Consider the following 20,141-nt stretch of genomic DNA (forward strand, 5'->3'; position numbering starts at 1 on the left):
AAAAGACCCTTCAAGAAGGCCACCCCACATGGAGATTCTCCCATCTGCTGCTGGTTGAATATCAACAGTGGCAGGAGGAGGCCCTTAACTTGGCATTAATCAGGGGAAACCGGTGCGGTGCCCTAACTGCCCGAACAAACACACCCTCCTCCTGCCTCAGAATTCCCCTCTGGGGGTGACATTAAGTTCCATCTGTTCAAAGAAAATTGCTTCCGTATAACGCAGGAGAGAAAGGGGATTTTTTAAATTGAGAATCAAGTAAAAACAGCATGTTGTACTTAACGGGAGTCGACTTATACGGCAAGTACAAAAGTGAAACACCAGCATGGGTGTAGGTGGTCCTTGTTTTGAAATGTCACCTGCCTCCGACACAAAGAGTGGGCGTGTCTTAAACTCCGGCGTGCCTTTACAACACAGCCCATATCACCTGCTTCATCCCTTCGCCCAATTATAAGGTACCTGTGCATCAGTGGGGAAGAAAATTAAGGCCGACTACTAATGCAAGTATAACACGTGATGGCTGAAAAGGGGGATTGACTAAAATGTTGAGTATATGCAAAAATATCATTTTTGGGGCCATAAATTTAGTGTAGTCTTTTAAGACCTATGTGTCACAATTTATGGTAGCTGAACTTGAGCAAGTGACAGCAAAAGCATCCCTATTACTTCAGGGATTTAATCATCTCGAGTTCCTGTTCTTAATCTTGGGAAGTCCGTGTATTTGGATAGATTTGTGTCCACCATTGACATCCTCTGTGGCTAGATAGTCTGTTATATTCACTAACAAGCCCCAAAAATTAAGAATAACCACTTGGTCAAGTACTAGGCAGCAATTAGTGCCCAAATATGCAGTCACGGCCTGCAGGAGAAGAGAAAATAGGTGAAAAAAATACACTGTGGATGAATATGCATCCGGTATTATTACCTCCAATTTAATCTGATGTGCAGTTGATGTGTTCATAGAAATGCCCATTACCTGATTCTATAAAGTAGTTTGCATATTTTTACTCAACCTCCATCTCTATTTTTTTTGGATGGTCCATTTTGTCTCTGATAGGCTATGCCAATTCTGTTGAAAGCTTCCACTAATCTTTATTTCTCAGGTTACCTAACTTGCTGTGCATCCTCAGTATTTTCTGTTTATATTACATTCAGGCAGCTCTGGCGAGTTGACAAATGAGTGAAAATACAGACATGTGCCAAAAGCTGGAAACTAATTTGGCAGCCATGAGCAAAGGCAGAAGTTTCCAAATACAATTAGCGAAATTTTCTATTGTACTTTGTTTATATTCTGATGCAAAATCATTTTACACTGATCAGCAACTTGATACTTTTTCCAAAAATCAGATTAGCCAGTCCAACACTTCAGTCACTGAATTTCACAACAATAATCAATGAAATATGATCAAAATAATTTATATTAATTCCTATAAAATATACTATTTCTAGAACTTTTATCTCACTATTATAGGTTTACCTAAAACGGGTGCCGTAATTACAAACGGACAATTGATTAGGATCCAGGTTTTAGTGGAGCTAAGTTCAATCAAGCCTAAACCATTGTAAAGTGTCTGAAACATTTCCTTTAACTGCATTGAAGCATCTCAGAATGTTACTTGATGTACGAAAAGAACCTGAATATTATTGCTTCTTGTGCGATGGCTATTTTGGAATGATAGTAAAGTTCTCACAGATTCATGAATAAAGTATATTTTTGGGAAAAAAATTGGATAAGCAACTGAGAATAAAAAACTTGCAGGGTTACAGGGCAGGGTGGGGAAATTGGACTAGCTGAATTATTCTTGCGCAGACCTACTGAACGGGATTTTATGGCTTCGCTCGTCCAGAAACCGTAAAATTTCATCTGAGATCAACGGACCTTTCCATGGTCTGCCCCTCACCCATTCCGATTCCCTTGGCAGGCGGGATGGTAACATTCCGGCCAATGAGTCAAATGGTTTATTTTCTGTGCTGCAACCATTCTATTGATTCGATGAGAATCTGCAGGTTTTGCAAAATATAGAATAGCTTTAAAAAGGAAACAATTCTAATTTCCAATTTCAATCCATATTAAATTTAAAGGGCAGAAACATCGAATAGCTGTCCTTTACCAACTTACAGAGTAGTTAATCGCATCATGACTCCTAGGGATGCACAAGAAACATTTACAGGACTAGTCCAAAACAAAATAGTTAAGTTTACTTCAGATTGTTTTTCGTCCTCTGATTTTCTCCCCTGCTGAAGATGTTTGCTGGTACTTGGGACTGGGAACCTTCAGTACATCAACCATTCTTCACATACGAGTCTGGATACTTGTTTATTTGATTTATTAACTAACTCGGCACATATCTGGAATTTCAGCATTAAGTGCCATAAATTCAAGAAAGTAACCACAAATAAAGAGCTAATTTCAGAAATCAGGTACAATAATCACTTTATTTAAATACTTTGACATACATGAGGAACATGACAAGATGAACAGTGCCACATACTGGATGTTGGGTGCTACAGCCAGTTTGAACACTTCACCGCTTAAATCTGGGGAAAATCCACTTTGGACAGAAGGGATTAGTAGGAAACAAAACTAAAATACATGAAGATAGATAAAAAGGAAAAAAACTGCAAATGTTGGAAATTTAAAATTAATAAACTTAAAATGCTTGAAATACACAACAAATCAGCTGGAGAAGACAATCCAAAGAAGTTCAGACACAAGAAATATTAACTTGTCTTTTCTCTTTAAAGATGCTGACAGATGTCTGTGTGTATTTATAATAATCAGTTATGTGGAGAGAATAAAGAAACTGGGATTGTTCTTGCAGATTTAGGATAACTGACAAAAAAAGCCAGGTGGAATGAGAATTAAGATTAAGATTACAAGGAATGCAAGTTAAGATTACCTGCAATGCACTGGCTCAAAGGGAATTTGATAAATAATAGATCAGAAAATTTCAGGGGTATGGGGACAGAGCAGGGGAGTGAATGGCTTTTAAAAGAACAGACATGGTCGCTGAATGGCCTCTTTCTGTGCACCATGATTCTATGATTCAAACAATTGATTTCCAGTGGGAAAGCAAAAAGAAAAATCACAGCACCAACTCAATTTCAACCAGCTGAAATAAAAAATCACAAGAACATGAGGGGACTGTGGGGCAGATTATAATTGTTTGAGGCAAAGGGAGTTGCCTGGATTAAATTGAACAGGGGATAGGAATAAGCCAGCTAACACCTTCTTTAAGAGAAAGCAGAACTTAGTTATCACGTGTAATATTGCACCCTCAAGATAGAATGTTGAATCAGAGAAGATGACTGCAAAATGATAACTTCAGAAGTCGATGGAAACTGGGAAGTTCTAGGGAAGATAAGATGACTAAGGGTCAGGTATGGTGGGTATGGAATTTGGGACTTGACTAAGGGGCAGAGAGGGTAACTGGAGGATTGGTTGTATAAGGGGATTGATATTTTCTATACAGTCGAGCAGCAACATGGTGATGCCGAGAGAAGAGCAACCAGAGTAGCCTTACTGACTGAGGATTTCCACTGGATGAAACAAGTAGAATGGGTTCTTGAACTCAACGTGCTTAGATGACAGGATGCTTCAATACAAGTAACTATTGAGGCAAACAAGGCCGATGTTTGAAACAAAATGGAATAAAAGTGTAAAAAGAACGGATATAAAAGGATTGGTGGTGGAGTAAGAACGCTAATCAAGAAACAGGAGAGAGCACCTTTAGCAGCTGGGGATGAATACCTCCTTCTAAGCTGCATTTTCTATCGTTCTGAGAAAACTCTTTTATTGAAGCCAAACGCAGGGGGTGATATAAAATTCTGGCAATGAGCTGAATTTAGAGCAATGTGCCTCATGAGAAATGCGCAAACATCAAGTCCACTGCCCTTCATGCAATCTCACACTTTGGAACTGACTCAGAATTTCAGAATTAGAAATACATAGGAAGAAACAGATAAGGCTGACAAAAAAGGCTGGGGGACCTGACCTCATGCAGTGCCAGTGAATTCTGGCTGTCTCGAGATAACAGTGGGTTATAGGATTACTATTCACTGCAGGCAGGATCTTGGCTGTCAGATTGCACTAACCATTGCTTTTGGCAGGCAAATTACATCATCACGAAAAACCTATTTTAAACAACTCTGTGCTCTGTACAGTCTGGTCGCAGCAGTACGAATCTAATATTACAACTATCGAAGTGGTTCAGAAGACAACAGCCAGTATAGTTGAAAGGGATAGAGGAATTGGATTGTATGTCATGATGTTGTAAATTGGGCACCTTCTCACTGGAAAAGTAAGACTGCGAGATGATGTAATGCTGTTTTTAGGATTCTAAGGCAACTGGTTAATATAGATCATGAAAAGCTGCCAGAACAGCAGAACCAAAGGGCACAGACTGCGCTTGATGGCAGTGTATTCAAAACTAATTTGTAAAAACATTAGAAGAAAAGGAAGAGAAGAAAAGGAAAGCATACAAAAGGTTCAGAGAGCTTGGTAAAGATAGGGATCTAGATGAGTATACGGCTTGTAGGAAGGGACTAAAGAAGGAAATTAGGAGGGCCAGAAGGGGTCACGAGAAGGCCTTGGCAGGTAGGATTAAGGAAAACCCTAAGGCATTCTATAAATATGTGAAGAGTAAAAGGACGAGACATGAAGGAACAGGGCCTATAAAAGGTGAAGGCGGGAAAGTCTGTACGGAACCAGTAGAAATGGCAGAGGTGCTTAATGAGTATTTTGCCTCGGTTTTCACAGAGGAGAAGGACCTGGGTGGATGTGCTGCGGGCTTGCGGTGGACTGAAAAGATTGAGTATGTGGACTTTAACAAAGAGGTTGTGCTGGAATCTTTGAATGGCATCAAGATAGATAAGTCGCCGGGTCCGGATGGGATGTACCCCAGGTTACTGTGGGAGGCGAGGGACGAGATTGCAGAGCCTCAGGCGATGATCTTTGCGTCGTCGATGGAGACGGGAGAGGTGCCGGAGGATTGGAGGATTGCGGATGTGGTTCCTATTTTCAAGAAGGGGAATAGGGACAGCCCAGGAAATTACCGACCGGTGAGTCTAACCTCAGTGGTTGGTAAGCGGATGGAGAAGATCCTGAGGGACAAGATTTATGAGCATTTAGAGAGGTTTAGTATGCTCAAGAATACTCAGCATGGCTTTGTCAAAGGCAGATCGTGCCTTACGAGCCTGGTGGAGTTCTTCGAAAATGTGACTAAACACATTGACGAAGGGAAAGCGGTAGATGTGGTTTATATGGATTTTAGCAAGGTGTTCGATAAGGTCCCCCATGCAAGGCTTCTAGAAAAATTGAGAGGGCATGGGATCCAAGGAGCTGCTGCCCTGTGGATCCAGAACTGGCTTGCCCAAAGGAGGCAGAGAGTGGGTATAGATGGGTCTTTTTCTAAATGGAGGTCGGTCACCAGTGGTGTGCCCCAGGGATCTGTTCTGGGACTCTTGCTGTTTGTCATTTTCATAAATGACCTGGATGAGCAAGTGCAGGGATGGGTTGGTAAGTTTGCCGACAACACAAAGGTTGGTGGGGTTGTGGATAGTCTGGAGGGATGTCAGAAGTTACAGAGGGACATAGATAGGATGCAAGACTGGGCGGAGAAGTGGCAGATGAACTTCAACCCAGATAAATGCGTAGTGGTCCATTTTGGCAGGTCAAATGGGATGAAGGAGTACAATATAAAGGGAAAGACTCTTAGTACTGTAGAGGATCAGAAGGACCTTGGGGTCCGGGTCCATAGGACTCTAAAATCGGCCCCGCAGGTGGAGGAGGTGGTTAAGAAGGCGTATGGTGTGCTGGCCTTTATCAATCGAGGGATTGAGTTGAGGAGTCCGGGGATAATGATGCAGCTATATAAGACCCTTGGAGTACTGTGCTCAGTTCTGGTCGCCTCATTACAGGAAGGATGTGGAAAACATTGAAAGGGTGCAGAGGAGATTTACAAGGATGTTGCCTGGATTGAGTGGCATGCCTTATGAGGATAGGCTGAGGGAGCTCGGTTTTTTTTCCTTGGAGAGACGTAGGATGAGAGGAGACCTAATAGAGGTATATAGGATGTTGAGAGGCATAGATCGGGTGGACTCTCAGAGGCTTTTTCCCAGGGTGGAATTGGCTGCTACGAGAGGACACAGGTTTGAGGTGGTGGGAGGTAGGTACAGGGGAAATGTTGGGGGGAAGTTTTTCACACAGAGGGTGGTGAGCGAGTGGAATCGGCGGCCGTCAGTGGTGGTGGAGGCAAACTCAATAGGGTCTTTTAAGAGACTCCTGGATGAGTACATGGGACTTAATAGGATGGAGGGTTATAGGTAGGCCTAGAAGGTAGGGAGATGTTCGGCACAACTTGTGGGGCCGAAGGGCCTGTTTTGTGCTGTAGTTTTTCTATGTTTCTAAATTGGTAATCTATGTAAATCTATGGAACACCCTCCCTAAGGAAAGACTAAAAGCGGCAAGTGTTATTGCTTCAAATGCAAATTAGATTTCTTTCAAAAATAATATTTTAGAATGTGAGTAATTTGAGACATGGCATATAGTAAATGTAGCCTGCTTGGGAGGTGCATGTGACAATGCACCGACAGTTCTCAAAGCTTCTCACCACTAGGAATTGTTTTGACTTCATGTCTGGGTCAGTGATAGACTAACTGACAGAAATTGACGGTGATCACCCAATTACCCCACTTTTGTCGCATCTCATCTTAACATCTCAAAGTATTTCTCCATAATGAATTATTTTCAAACACTGGGAACTGCAGGGAAAAACAGCTGTTATTTTGCACACAGCAGATCTAATAAACAACGAGACAAATGATCTATTTGTTTTTGATGTTGATCGCTGGAGGAACATTGGCTAGAATTCATGTACTGCAAAGGGGTCTTGAACATTACCAAAATCATCACTCCACAATACAATACAGTGAGACAAGGTCGCAGCTTTATTGCTCATCTGAAGAACAATAATGTAACACATCCTCAGGAGTACACTGAATTGTCAGCTTAAATTATCTGCTCGAGTCTTGCAGCGAAGTTTCAACCATCTGAATGAGGCAAGAATACTACCAACTAAGCTAAAGTATGACAAGACAATATTATCTTGACTTTTAGTACACATCACACTTGATTCCAGTCAATATCGATCAAATACAAATGTGACCTGAAAAGAAACAAAGACAAGGGGAAAGCAGATAATTTAAGCTGACAATACACATCTCTTTAACCTGTGCTTAATGCTCCCTCCACCCACATTGTCTGTATCTTTAGGATCTGGCTGGTTGGAGGGATTCGCATTCTAATCAGTATTCTGTAACTTGATTTTTGTGTCTCTGTGCCCTGTTTGAGAGCACATTTCCACTCCATCTGACGAAGGAGCAGTGCTCCGAAAGCTAATGGTATTTGCTACCAAATAAACCTGTTGGACTTTAACCTGGTGTTGTTAAAACTCTTACTGTGACTAAAGGACAGACAGTACTGATTTGTTAAAGGCAATTTTCCCAGTTTTGAATCTCCCATGGACAGGGATATAGTTACATTGGAAAAGGTACAGAGGAGAGCCAAATGAATGATGCCTAGCTAAAAGAATTGCAGTTATCCTGATAGATTCAAGGACCTTGTTTTTTTTTGTATAGAGTGGGGCAAACGTACAAGTGACCTGATAGATGTTTATAAAATAATTAAGAAACTGGAGAGCGTATTATATTATCCGAGTTTAACAGGTTGGGAGAACCAAGTGACATGAAGTTAAACCATGTACAAGTAGAAATAGACTAGATATTAGGCAGTTCTTCTTTTCCCGGAGAATTGTGAGCATCTGGAGTATGTTGCCAGATGGTGTTGTAGCTGTTGCCTCTCAGTTTGCCTCCAAGAGGCTCCTGGACCAGTTCCTGATTTGAACAAAGGTTGCAGCATACAGAAGGTATGATTTTACAACAAATACTTGGTCCATGCGATTTCCTTGACATGCTTTGATCAATTGAGTGGGTTGAAGAGGAATTTTACAGAATATTCTTTAGCCTTGCTGGTTCTGGCTTTTCTTAACCTCTACCAGGTTGAGGTTAAGAAAAGGCTGAGGGGGTAAGTGTGAGGAAGGTGAGGGGGGATAGAGGGAGAAGCAAGGAGTATTAAGTCATGACAGTCCAACCATTACAGTATGGGGTACGCTTGACGGTCCTACAGTTTTCACATTTTGTCAAACAAATTAACGGGTCATTTATCTCAGTCTTGTTTATGAAGCCTTGCTCTGTGTCAATGTTTACCAATACAAATACAAATCCTTTAAAACTATCTTTGTTTCTCTAACAGGACAGACTATATTACAACCAGATTTGCTGATGACAAAAGATAGGTAGGAAAGCAAGTTACGAGGAGTGCATAAAGAATCTGCAAAGGGATGTAGATAGGTTTAATGATTAGGTAAAAAAGTGGAAGATGGAGCATAATGTGAGAAAGTATGAGATTGTCCATTTTGGCATAACAAACAGGGAAGCAGAATATTATTTAATAGAGAGAGATTTCAGAATGTTGCAGTACAGAGAGATCTGGGTTACCTGTACATAAATCAAAAGTTAGCATGCAGGTACAGCAAGTAATTAGGAAGGCAAATGGAATATTGGCCTTTATTGCAAGGAGGATGGAGTATAAAAGTAGCAAATTCTTACTACAGCTGTACAGGGCATTGGTGAGACCTCACCTGAAGTACTGTGTACAATTTTGCCCTCCTTCCTTAGGGAGGGGTATACATGCATTGAAGCAGTTAAGAGAAGGTTCATTAGGCTGACTTCTGGGAAGAAGGGGTTGTCTTCGAAGGAAAGGTTGAGCAAGTTGCAAGTTTAGAAGAATGAGAGGTCTTCTTATCGAAACATACAAGATCCTGAGGGGTCTTGACAGGACAGATGATGGGAGCATATTCCCTCTCGAGAGGGAATCTAGAACTATTGGGCACAATTTAAAAATAAGGGGTCTCCAATTTAAGATGGAGATGAGGAGCAATTTTTTCTCTCAGAGAGTTGTTCGTCTTAGAAATTCTCTATCCCAGGGAGGTGTAGAGGCTGGCCATCTACAGCTCTCTAGGGTCAAGAATTTTTGATCGACAAGGGGAATCAAGGGTTCTGGGGAATAGGTAGGACAGTGGATTTAAGCCTCAATCAAATCAACCATGATCTTATCAAATGGCAGTGCAGGCTCGATGGGCTGAATGGCCTATTCCTGCTCCTTTTCCTTATGATCAGACTTGCTGCCTGAAAAGGGTCAGTATACCATGATCTATACCAACGGGTTTATGAAGAAGCTTGTCTGATTTTTAAAAGGATACTTTAGGATATTTATTGGACCAAGAAGTTATTTTTTATAAATTTATACAATAAAGCACACCAGGGGTTACAGATGAAAGTCCAAAGGAAAACTGAGATCTTGCTGGTAAACTTTTGATGAGTCTTATGCATCTCTAGTTCTTAGTTACGCCTGCCAACAATACAGATTTCATCTTTAATGAAATCAGATTGAAATTCAGTAGGGTGGACTTTCACCTTAGTTTTTATTGTGGCCATGTTTCATTTAAAGTAACAGGATTACCTTTCCTAGATTTATAAAACTAGGCAACACCTCAAGCTCCTTCATGACACAGCCTTCCAAATAACTTCTCTGTAAATTAGACATCAATGCTGCATAATGAAATAATCCAATGGAGAAACCCTGCCAAATGTGGAACATTTCCCCGACCTGGGGAGACAACTCTCATCTAAAGCTGACATCGACATGGAAATCCAACATCGCATTCAATCCACGAATGCTGCCTTCGAACATCTGAAGATGAAAGTCTTTGACGACCAAAACATCTGTGCCAAGATCCTCATATACAAAGCAGTCTTCCTCCCAGACAAGGCAGTCTTCCTCCCAACTCTTCTATATGACACAAAAGCCTGGACTACATACAAATGCCACCTCAAGGCCCTGGAGAGATACTATCAATGTTGTCTGAGACTGATTCTCTGCATCAATTGGGAGGACAGACAAACAACAGCGTTCTTAAAGGAATCAAGAGCACCAGCACAAAGCCACATGCTTAGGATGCCAGAGTCCCAACTGCCAAAGCAAATCTTCTTTGCCCAGGTCAAGGAAAGCACCCAAACAAGAGGAGGACAAAAGAAGTGTTTCAAAGACACCCTGAAGGCTTACCGCAAGAAATTCAACTTAGACGGCAATGCCTGGGAGACCCTTGCTTAAGAAACCTAACTGGAGGAACCTCCTGATTGAAGGGACACAATTCTTCAAAACACCCAACAGCCAGAGGAGATCTAGAAAAGGAGCCCGAGAAAGGAATGTCAACGGTCTTGAGTCCAAGAACCTCCCAGAAACACCTGCCAAGTGTGCGGTCGAAGGTGCAGCTCAAGGATCAGATTCATCAGCCATGCATGGACGCACAGAACCCATGACCAGTGACATGGAGTTTCTTAGGTGGACAACCATACTCGCTAGTGTGATCGCCAAAGACTGTATAATATACTGGTAATAAATATCACCACTTCAGATGATAAAACACTATAGTGCTTTCCATATTCTTTCAATCACTCAGTAGTAGCAGTAGTAAAGAAAAATGATGTATACAATGCAGTATTCCGGATATCCAAAATATATTACAATAAATATTTTTTTTAAATTGGGAAATCCAGGTACCTTAGTGCTTGAAAATGAATATAAAACATAAACAAGTTCAAAATTCACATATTTTATTTGTGGAAACACCAGCACGGCAGGAATAAAGTATGATTTAATATCCAACATGGTCTTTGTGATTACAATCCACCATCAATTTTGTCAAAGGAAGTTTCATTGACCTTGCTTAACAACAGAGGAAGCAAATTCCCCTGCAATCGATAAAATTCTTTGCTGATAAAACTGCTGTAACTGTAGGTTCTATTGAAATGATTTACTACAATTGAGCATTTATCAGTAATATTGTTAATTAGATAGTGCTAATGATAAATGCTCAATAGGCAGTCAACCCAGATCATCATCAACAAACCAACCCTGTGAGCCTCCAGCTCTCAATGACATTCAGTCAGACCTTCCTCAATAGGGGTGTTGAAATACAATTAAGATTTATTTACTGAACTCAACACTGGTCTCATTTTTTTCCTGACAGATGCATCAAAAACACAACTTCCTTAGAGTTTGACCAGGCAATGTTTAGAGTAAGCTTCATGTTAGATAGAATAGGCTATTATAAAATATTCTTCATCAAGGGCTGCGTAAAACTCACTTAGGGGAAGCTGAGATACATATTTTGATACTTTACATGACTAAAAATATCAAATAAACTTAATTTTCATGCTTTGAAGTAGCCAAAACTAGTACAAATAAGAACAAACAATAGACAGATTTAGCAGCCAATAATTAGGACATTCATAATGTACAATAGACCATTAAAGAGGAAAATCGTACACCACATTAATCAATAACCTCAGGGCTCAGTACATCCCTCACTCTTCCAGATGTCACCATCAAACTGGGAAATCAACCCTGGCACAATGGGGATTGGAGATGTCAACTATCAGAGCAAAAGCTACATGATATCACAACCAATGGATCAGAGCAAAGCTCAGCAACTCCCCTATATCCAGTGAAGAAAGATTATGGACAATCCAATCAAGAAAGATGGTGGATAATAAGGTAATTAAAGAGAACAAAGCTCTCTAAGCAGCTGCATCGTCAACAATAGTAGACCACAGCATACAAGAACAGAAGATAAGGTTGAAATGTTCACAAATGTCTTGTGCTAAAAGTCAATCCCACTCAGCCTTCTTCGCAGGTCCACTCCATCGCAGAAGCCAGTGTCCAGCCAATTTGCCTCACTCCAAATGACATTAAGGAGACACCTGGGTGCACTAGAAACAGCAAAGCCTTTGGACCCTAATGTCAGGATAAAATTCCAGAAATGTTCTCTCATCAGAGGGTAGAAGCTATCTTTAATGCTAGTTGAACTAGCCTATTCCATGCTAGTTTTAAAAATTAGCAAAGAACGCTCAAGTTGGTAAAAAGCTAAACAGCAAATTACAGTTGAACTTTGTTCCAGTTGACTGCGAAGAAAAAAAGATCAGAATTCTAAATTCCTTTAGTGTTTTTGTGGCGTTGGTACTTTTACGGTTATCTACAAAAACTGTGGATTGTGAAGTTTCTACATTGCTCAAGTTTCAATCACATTCAAACAGATATTTGAATGTTTAAATCTTTTTTAAAAATGAGTATTTTGTTGTATTGTTTATTTACAAAATGTTCAATTTGAATCTTTTGTGCAAAACAACAGATTTGAATTAAACAGTACTAGGCAGTGTATAATTTGCTGTTCAAACTAAAGTGCCTAAACATTATTTTTTTATCAACTAAAATTATTTGAACAGAATTGTCCCAATTGCAAGAGGTCGCGGATGAAGTGTGGTGCTCAGTAGTTTTGGCACAGGATAGAAAGAGAAGCCTGATGAATATGGTCACCACACTGGACAACAGCACTGACAAAGATCTAGCAACAAGAAACTAGTGCAGGACACCATGCAGGTGGCAAGGAAGTATTTAATGTTAGGTTCCTTTCCCATCCATTCACATCTTCCACATACAAAAACCCAAACCACCACCACAAGCTGCTACATGTAAGAAAAGGTGTTTAATGTTCTAACAGAAATCACATCAGTACTCGTGTCCTAGTACCCAACCCATCTAAAAATATCAATTTTAATTATTTATTTCCTCATGTGAACCATTTATAAATAGAAAAAGGTCATGCCTCACTAAGATACAATAAAATGACTGAACAAGGACCCAAATAATAATGATGCCCAAGTAGAATGAGAAATTTGTGCTTAGTGAAAACATGATGTTGAAAGATAATATACAGGTGAAACAGAACCCCAGAGTACTAATTTCAACTCAATTGTTAGTAAAAAAAAAGTGATTAACTGCAATTTTGTACTTTTGCAATAATGAAACAGTACAAAAAATATTTTTGACAGCTGATTTCTCAAAGCAAGAGAAAATATTGTTTTTAAAATGGAATAACTGCAAGTCAACAGTGTGTAACTTTTTTTGGTTGTCAACTTTCTTTCCTTCTCTCTTCTGAACGTCTTGACTGCTGCTCGGGAATGATTCAACAAGTGCAGGCTGAACCTCCTAATATCTTGTCTAATGATTTTTCTTAATATGCAACTCCAAGCAGAAAGAGACAATCAATCATTTAATCATGATTATCTTCACACCCAAGGCTGACACTGTCCTCTCAAGATAACCACAAAATTATACTCTCTAGCAGATGGTTCACTGGGTATTAACCAGGAATGGGAACTCAAGTTAATATACATAGTTTGTAGAATCCAAGATGAACTGTACAGACCCTGCTGCTACCTCACCCGAGTTGCAATATCAGCGCAGATCTCCAATAAAATACTCTTGAAAAATTATAAAACATCATCTGCCCAATCACATTCTAGTCAGTTCTCAATTCAAGATGAAAACAGAAAATATTTACTTGCTAGTCCATATTTCATTTGGACAACTGCTAATTGGGTAGTGAAGAGATTTTGGGATGCACAAGAGGTTTGAGAAACAGACATGACAGAGAGGTGGTCGGCTGGTGAACAGAGATAAGTAGGGGAGAGGCCACTAACAGATTTAAATACAAAGATGAGAATTTTATAGCGAGGCATTAGAGGACTGGAAATCACAATAGTTCAGCAAGATTGGGCAATGGGCAAATGGGACTTGCCACATGATAGGATACTAGCAGCAGAGTTTTAGATTAGAAGAACGGCATGGGAGGTGGAGCATGAGGCACTGGCTGAGGAGAAATGGAATAATCAATCTGGAAGTGATAAAGACATGAGGGAGGACTTAATGAGCATTTGGGCAGAGGCATGCCACTGATGGGGAATGTTATAAAGCGGACGAAGGTGCTCATTGTTATTGTTAAGATATGGGTCAAAGCTCACTGCCAAGGTTGTTAGCCACAGCGTGAGATAATGTGGAGGGGAATTAAACATTCAATCGGTGACAAGGATACAGAGCTTGACATGGGGCTGAAGTGAAAGAAAACCAAAGAGCTTTGGTACTTCAAGATATTAGGGGGAACTGATAAAACAAATATAGAGAAATGTTCTCTGTTGGTTGTGGAGTCTAGGACGAAGGAACATAGTCAAAACATTAGAGCTAGGCCTTTCAGGTGTGAAATTAGAAAATATTTCTACACACAAGGTGTGGCAGAAGCTTGTAACTTTCTGCTATAAACAGCAGTTCATGCCAGACCAACTGTTAATTTTAAATCTGAAACGGATCAATTTTTGTTAACTAAAGATATTAAGGGACATGGACCAAAGGTAGGGATACAAAGTAATGTTACAGATCAGCCATGATCTTATTGAATGACGAAACAGACCCAAGGGGCTAAATGGCCTACTCCTGGTCCTATGTCCTAATGTTTAACTGAAGGAAATTGCAACTCAACCAGGAAAGGATGTTAAACAAACAATCTAATGAGGCAAAGCACTGCTTGGGATAGGAGTGACGGTGGGGAAATAGAGCTGCATGCCATTCGTATACATATGAAACTTGACTTTGTGGCATCTGATGTTGAAGAGGAATAAGGAGGGCAAAGTTTGATCTTGAGGAACTCTAAAATTTAAGTTGTGTGGATAAAAAGAGAAATTGGAGATGCTGTGGTTGTGGTTGATAGGCAAGAGTGGGTACAAGGGAAGACATTGCCATCAATCTTGACAACGAACCTTTATATACAAGTCTGAACCACTTCTCAAAACCACTGACTGTCCATGTGGAGTGTGGATAATTGGAAACTATGCACCATATGCCTGAGCTTTTATTGTAACTCTCCCTGGGGTATTTCATTGAATACGCTCTGAAAACCTATATGCACTGTCAATAAATAACTGATCTGATACTTGTTACTGGTGCAGAAAACATACAGGAAATGGAAGCTGAGGGAATAATGCCACCAAAAACAGAATGATAAAGTTTAACACGATCTTACGTTTGAAATATCTAATACCAGGAATGTAACTTTTAATTCAAATAAATGAGGTGACAAGATCTTTGAAGAAAATTAACATTTAAAACTTGAATAAAATAAAGATTCAAGAAGCTTGGATAAAATAAAGCTTGAAGAATGGAATGAAAGAGGAACTGCAGAATGCAGTTGTCTGGTGGGTTTTCGATATGTGAATTAGCTTAGGAGCAGGAAAACAAATATTTATTTAAGTGACTGGGATGGGGGAAGAAGGGAGAAGTGTTAAAACTGTAGCAGAGGTGAGCTCAAAGTGGAGAGATAAGAATACAATTTACACCATACACTAAAAGCCTGGTCCAAGGCATTGTTTAGATAGAATATCAAAAGAGCAAAAAGATATATAAATAGCAGGGTTAGTTTCATAGAAGGTGAGGACAACATCTGGTAAGCAGTCACGACCATACATATCCAGCCAGGAAGCAGAATTCTCCCAAGGCACAGAATTTTAGGCTCCAAGCAGTTGTTTGAAATCCTCATAGAAACCCTATATTGAACCGATCAATAGCTGCCTAATCTTGAGGACAACTTGTGGATGGCAACTATTTGTTGAATTTACCCAATAAAAGTTATACAAGATGGAATGTTGGTTTGGAACAAGGGGCTTTTCTCAGAGTTCAGGAACGTAGATAGGAAACAGTAAGAAGTGTCACAACATCAGGTTAAAGTCCAACAGGTTTATTTGGAATCATGAGCTTTCAGAGCACTGCTCCTTCTTCAGACATCTCCACCTCGTAGACAGGAAAGGATGGAGGAATAATTCCATAAGATACCGGGTGTGTGTAGCCATTACTTTAGTTAAATGTATGTATGTTTGGCATAGTGGTTTTTCTTATGTATTTTCATTTAAGTTAATAAACATTCTTTTATTTGAATGCAAGACTGGACCTTTTCTCACTGGTTTGCTCACATTATACCAAATTGCAAAATACGCCTTTAAGAAATGTTGTTCCAAGAAACCCTTCTGAGTTTTGGCATACCCTCATATTCAACATCAGCTGGGTTCTTAACAGAGGAAACTATATAGGGGAAGATGTCCTAGATTTTTAAAAAATTCATTCGTGGGACATGGCCATCGCTGGCTGGTCAGCATTTATTGCCCATCCCTAGTTGCCCCTGGAGGGCAGTTGAGAGTCAACCACACTGCTGTGGATCTGGAGTCACCTGCAGGCCACAGTGGATAAAAATGGCAGATTCCCTAAAGGGCATTACTGAACCAGATGGGTTTTTCTGACAATCGACAATGGTTTCATGGTCATCATTAGACCCTTAACTTCAGTTTTTTTTATTGAATTCAAATTCCACTAGTTTCCGTGATGGGATTTGAACCCGGGTCCCCAGAACATTAGCTGATTTTCTGGATTAATAGTATGGCGATAATACCACTAGGCCAAGGGTCTCCAAACTGCGGCCTGCGAGTCACATACGGGCGGCGGGTCACATACGGCCCGGATACAATAAATTTTATTCATTCATTTATAGAACTGATTTTTTTCTTTGGCCTGTGAAGATGTGTAGAATATACAATGTGGCCCTCGTACTGAAGAGTTTGGAGACCGTTGCACTGGGCCATCACCTCCCTGTAATTGCAACTCTGTGGAAAGGTGTTCTGTTAAATTTCAGATTTCCATATTCTGCAGTATTTAGCCTTTAGCCACACAGTACGTTTTACTAATTGGGAAGATGGTGTCATTACAATCAAACCATCAGTTATAATTCAATGATGCATCACAGAAGATACCAGTCTGCAGCAGATAGTTAACATTGTTGTGGCTTGAAGTTCCCCGTGTTAGGGGAACTAATAGATCGCACTTTTAGAATGACACATATAAATTAGTAAACATGGGGAGCAAAGGTCAACTCTAAAAGCCAATTCAACAACAGACGCAGCTGACATCTCATGGGTTGGACATGGGTTGTCAGGAATGAGGCGACGACTTCTGACACTTTGTAGTTGCCTGGCGATGGGGTTTTACAGGACTCAGGCCGCGGCTGCCGCACACACACACACAGGGCTGAGACAATACCTTGGCCACGATCTCTTCTCTCGCTCTCCGTTTAAATTCTCTTCTCGCCTCGATTGCCGTCCCACTTTCAAACCTGCCTCCGTAGTCCTCCATGTTGTCGTTAACGCTAGCTTTACGGCAGTCGCGCAGCTGCAGGCAAGACCGTCGTGAAGACAAGGCAATGTCCCGGGAGCGGCGCGCGCACCCTGTGTTCCCAGGGCAGGAACAGAGTTGGTGATAGGGGGCAGAACAGAATGTGTGAAAGTACACTGCTATTCACTACGTTAATGAAAAAATCATATTGATAGAAACACTTCATAGCATAATTCAACCAATTCCTCTGCTCGCTGTTTGCTAGAATAATTCAAAACTACCCTGTTGTAAATTGTAAACATTCATTTTTTTTGTACTTTTCCAATTCAATCAAATCAAATCCAATTCAGAGTCTCAACAAGTTGAGACATTTCCGATCCAGGCTGACAAGACAGGGCAAGCGACCAAATTACCCTGTCCTGGGCCTGATCTACATGAGCCAAGCTGATTGGAGGAGGGAAAGCAATACATCCTCCAAGACTTGAGCTCATTTGCATCCTAGCCAAAAGGCCGAGATCCCGCTTTTAAAAATTGCTTCATATGAAACATATGAAGTTTCAATGTAACCTAATGACCTCAACCAAGTGCAGCATCCAATCCATACTACACTTGATCTTAGCCAAAAGGCCGAGAAGCGATTCATGAGCAACAATAAGTATCTCAATATAAACACAACAGCATGGCTTTTGTAGGATTAGTATAACACATTAAAATGTCCCAAGAGTTCCACAGCAGCAGTTAAAATTTGACACCAAGTAACATAAATATTTGGACAACATTAGATGAAAAACTTAAGTCAACAAGGTAAATTTTACAGAACATCTTAAAGGAAGATGTTTTGTGGAGGAAATTCTAGAGCCGACTGCCTATGAAGCTGAAGGCAGGGTTAACAGTTCTGGAGTGATGAGTCCACAATGCACAAGAGATTTCAGAGCGTTGGTTGTAGGAGGCTACAGAAATTGGGGAGGTGGGTGTGCAGGGATAAGACCATAGAGGAATTGAAAATAAGGATCAGAATGTTAAAATTGAGGCTTTGCTGGTTTGGGGGTCAACTGAAGTCAGTGAGCACACGGGGGTAATGAGTAAGCTTGGGCTTGTGCAAGTTAGGATACAACAGCATGAGGATGAGCTCAAGGTCATGTAGGGTGGAAAATTGGAGTCAGCTAAGAGAGCCTTAGAATAATCGAGGTAGTAAATATGACAAAGGCATAGACAAGGATTTCTGTGGAAGATGAGATGAAGAGGGACAGAGCCGGGCAATCTTCCGCAGATGGAAGTAAGCGGTCTTGGTGTTGGAGCAGATCAATGTTCAGAAGCTAATTTCAGGGTCAAATAGGATGTAATGATTGCAAATGGTCTGGTTCAGTCTCAGACAGTTGTTGGAGAGGGATAGATTGGTGGCTTGGAAATGGAGTATGTGGCAGGGATTGAAACAATGGCTTGGGTCTTCCCGATATTCAGTTGGCTGAAATTTCTGCTCCTCCAATATTGGATGTTGGATGAGCAGTGTAACAAATTAGAGATAGTGGAGGGATCAAGAGAGGTGGTGGTATGCTTTCACATGATGTAACCAAGGGGCAGCATGTAAATGAAAATTGGAGCAGGCCAAAGATAGATCCTTGCAGAACACCAGGGGTAACAATGTAAGAAGAATTCAAGAGTGGGAAGACATTGTTTCAATCCCTGCTAATGTGGATGATTCTCTTCCAACAAGTGAATAGATAAGTGGAACCAGGCAATGGTACTCAGCTGAACCACAATGGAGAGCTGTTGGAGATGGATGGTGTGGTCAACCATGCCAAAACTCTGGTGTGCCCCGAACAATATATCCTTCACCCTCTCCTATTTCCCATTTACATGCTCCCTTTTGTGACACCAACTGAAAACATGGGGTTAGTTTCCACATGTACACTGACGATACCCAGCTGTACCTCACCACCAACATTCATGAACCCTCCAATGTCTCAAAACTGCCAGGTTGCTTTATCAACTTCCAGAACTGGATGAGCAGAGATTTCTACCAACTAAGTATCTGGAAGACAGAAGCCATTGTCTTCAGCAGTTTAGACCCTAATCCAACTGGAATTCCATCCCTATATTTCTCTTAATCTCTTGATCTCTTTCCTCCTTTTAATACATTCCTTAAAACCTATTAGCCTTCAGACCAATGCTTCCTTATATGGCTCAGTGTGACATTTTATTTGATAATGCTTGTAAAGCATTTTGGGATGGTTTATTTAACTATAGGTGTTACATGAATGCATGTTGTCCTTATATGGGTCAGGACATCTATAGGAATGTTATCAAGACCAGAGGTTTTGGTGTTTTTCATCCGCTTGACAGCAGTTACCAATTTGTCACGTGTGGGATCATTGTCCAGCTCACTTCTGATTGTATGTTCTGAGAGGTTCTTCAGTAAGTGCATGTCCACTGTGGAGTTCTCATTGAGTAGTTCTACCAAGTGCTCTTTGCAGCAGATGTCAATACTGTCCATCTTTGACGGGAGTCTTGTCATCTTTGGATCTTACCAGGGTTAACGGTCCACAAATCTCTTTGACTGCCCTGAATATGGTGTCTGTGTCACGTATGTCAACGAACAGTTGAATAATTCCTCAGCCCTCCCTGTCCACCTATTTTCTTCAAATTGTAGAGTCTTCTTTCAATTTCAGCTTTGGCTGTCTGGTAGGCAAAATTCTTTTCTGTAGAGGTTGTTACTAGGTATGGAGTGCTGCCCTTTTACAATTAATGGATTTGCATATTTCCATATCAATCTCATCAAACCAGTTTCAGTGTCTTTTAGCAGTGTGCCCAAGAATTTATTGGCATGTATGGGTGATGATGGATTTCAAAGTTTGCCAGTCATCTTGGACATTGATGGTAGCATCATCTGTTTCTGTAGTATCTGGTTGATTTGTTCTTTAAATTCCTTGATTTTGGTGTCGTTTGACAGGCCTGAAACCTTGAGATTTCTCCA

The 20,141-nt window shown here is 40.6% G+C and overlaps 1 protein-coding gene and 1 non-coding gene across 2 annotated transcripts in view; both read right to left on the minus strand.

Moving 5' to 3' along the window:
* Nucleotides 1-17,216, minus strand: part of cwf19l2 (CWF19 like cell cycle control factor 2) — a 131,043-nt gene extending 113,827 nt beyond the window's left edge. The window contains exon 1 of the mRNA XM_078222041.1: nt 17,096-17,216. Within this exon, the coding sequence (XP_078078167.1) occupies nt 17,096-17,188 (93 nt within the window). The 5' untranslated portion in view covers nt 17,189-17,216. The remainder of the gene's footprint in view (nt 1-17,095) is intronic.
* A 394-nt stretch (nt 17,217-17,610) lies between these two features.
* Nucleotides 17,611-17,806, minus strand: LOC144500162 (U2 spliceosomal RNA). The gene has a single exon (XR_013498943.1). It is a non-coding gene; the product is annotated as a U2 spliceosomal RNA (small nuclear RNA).
* Between the last annotated feature and the right edge of the window lie 2,335 nt (nt 17,807-20,141).

Source organism: Mustelus asterias, chromosome 10, assembly GCF_964213995.1.
Source record: "Mustelus asterias chromosome 10, sMusAst1.hap1.1, whole genome shotgun sequence".
NCBI lineage: Eukaryota > Metazoa > Chordata > Chondrichthyes > Carcharhiniformes > Triakidae > Mustelus > Mustelus asterias.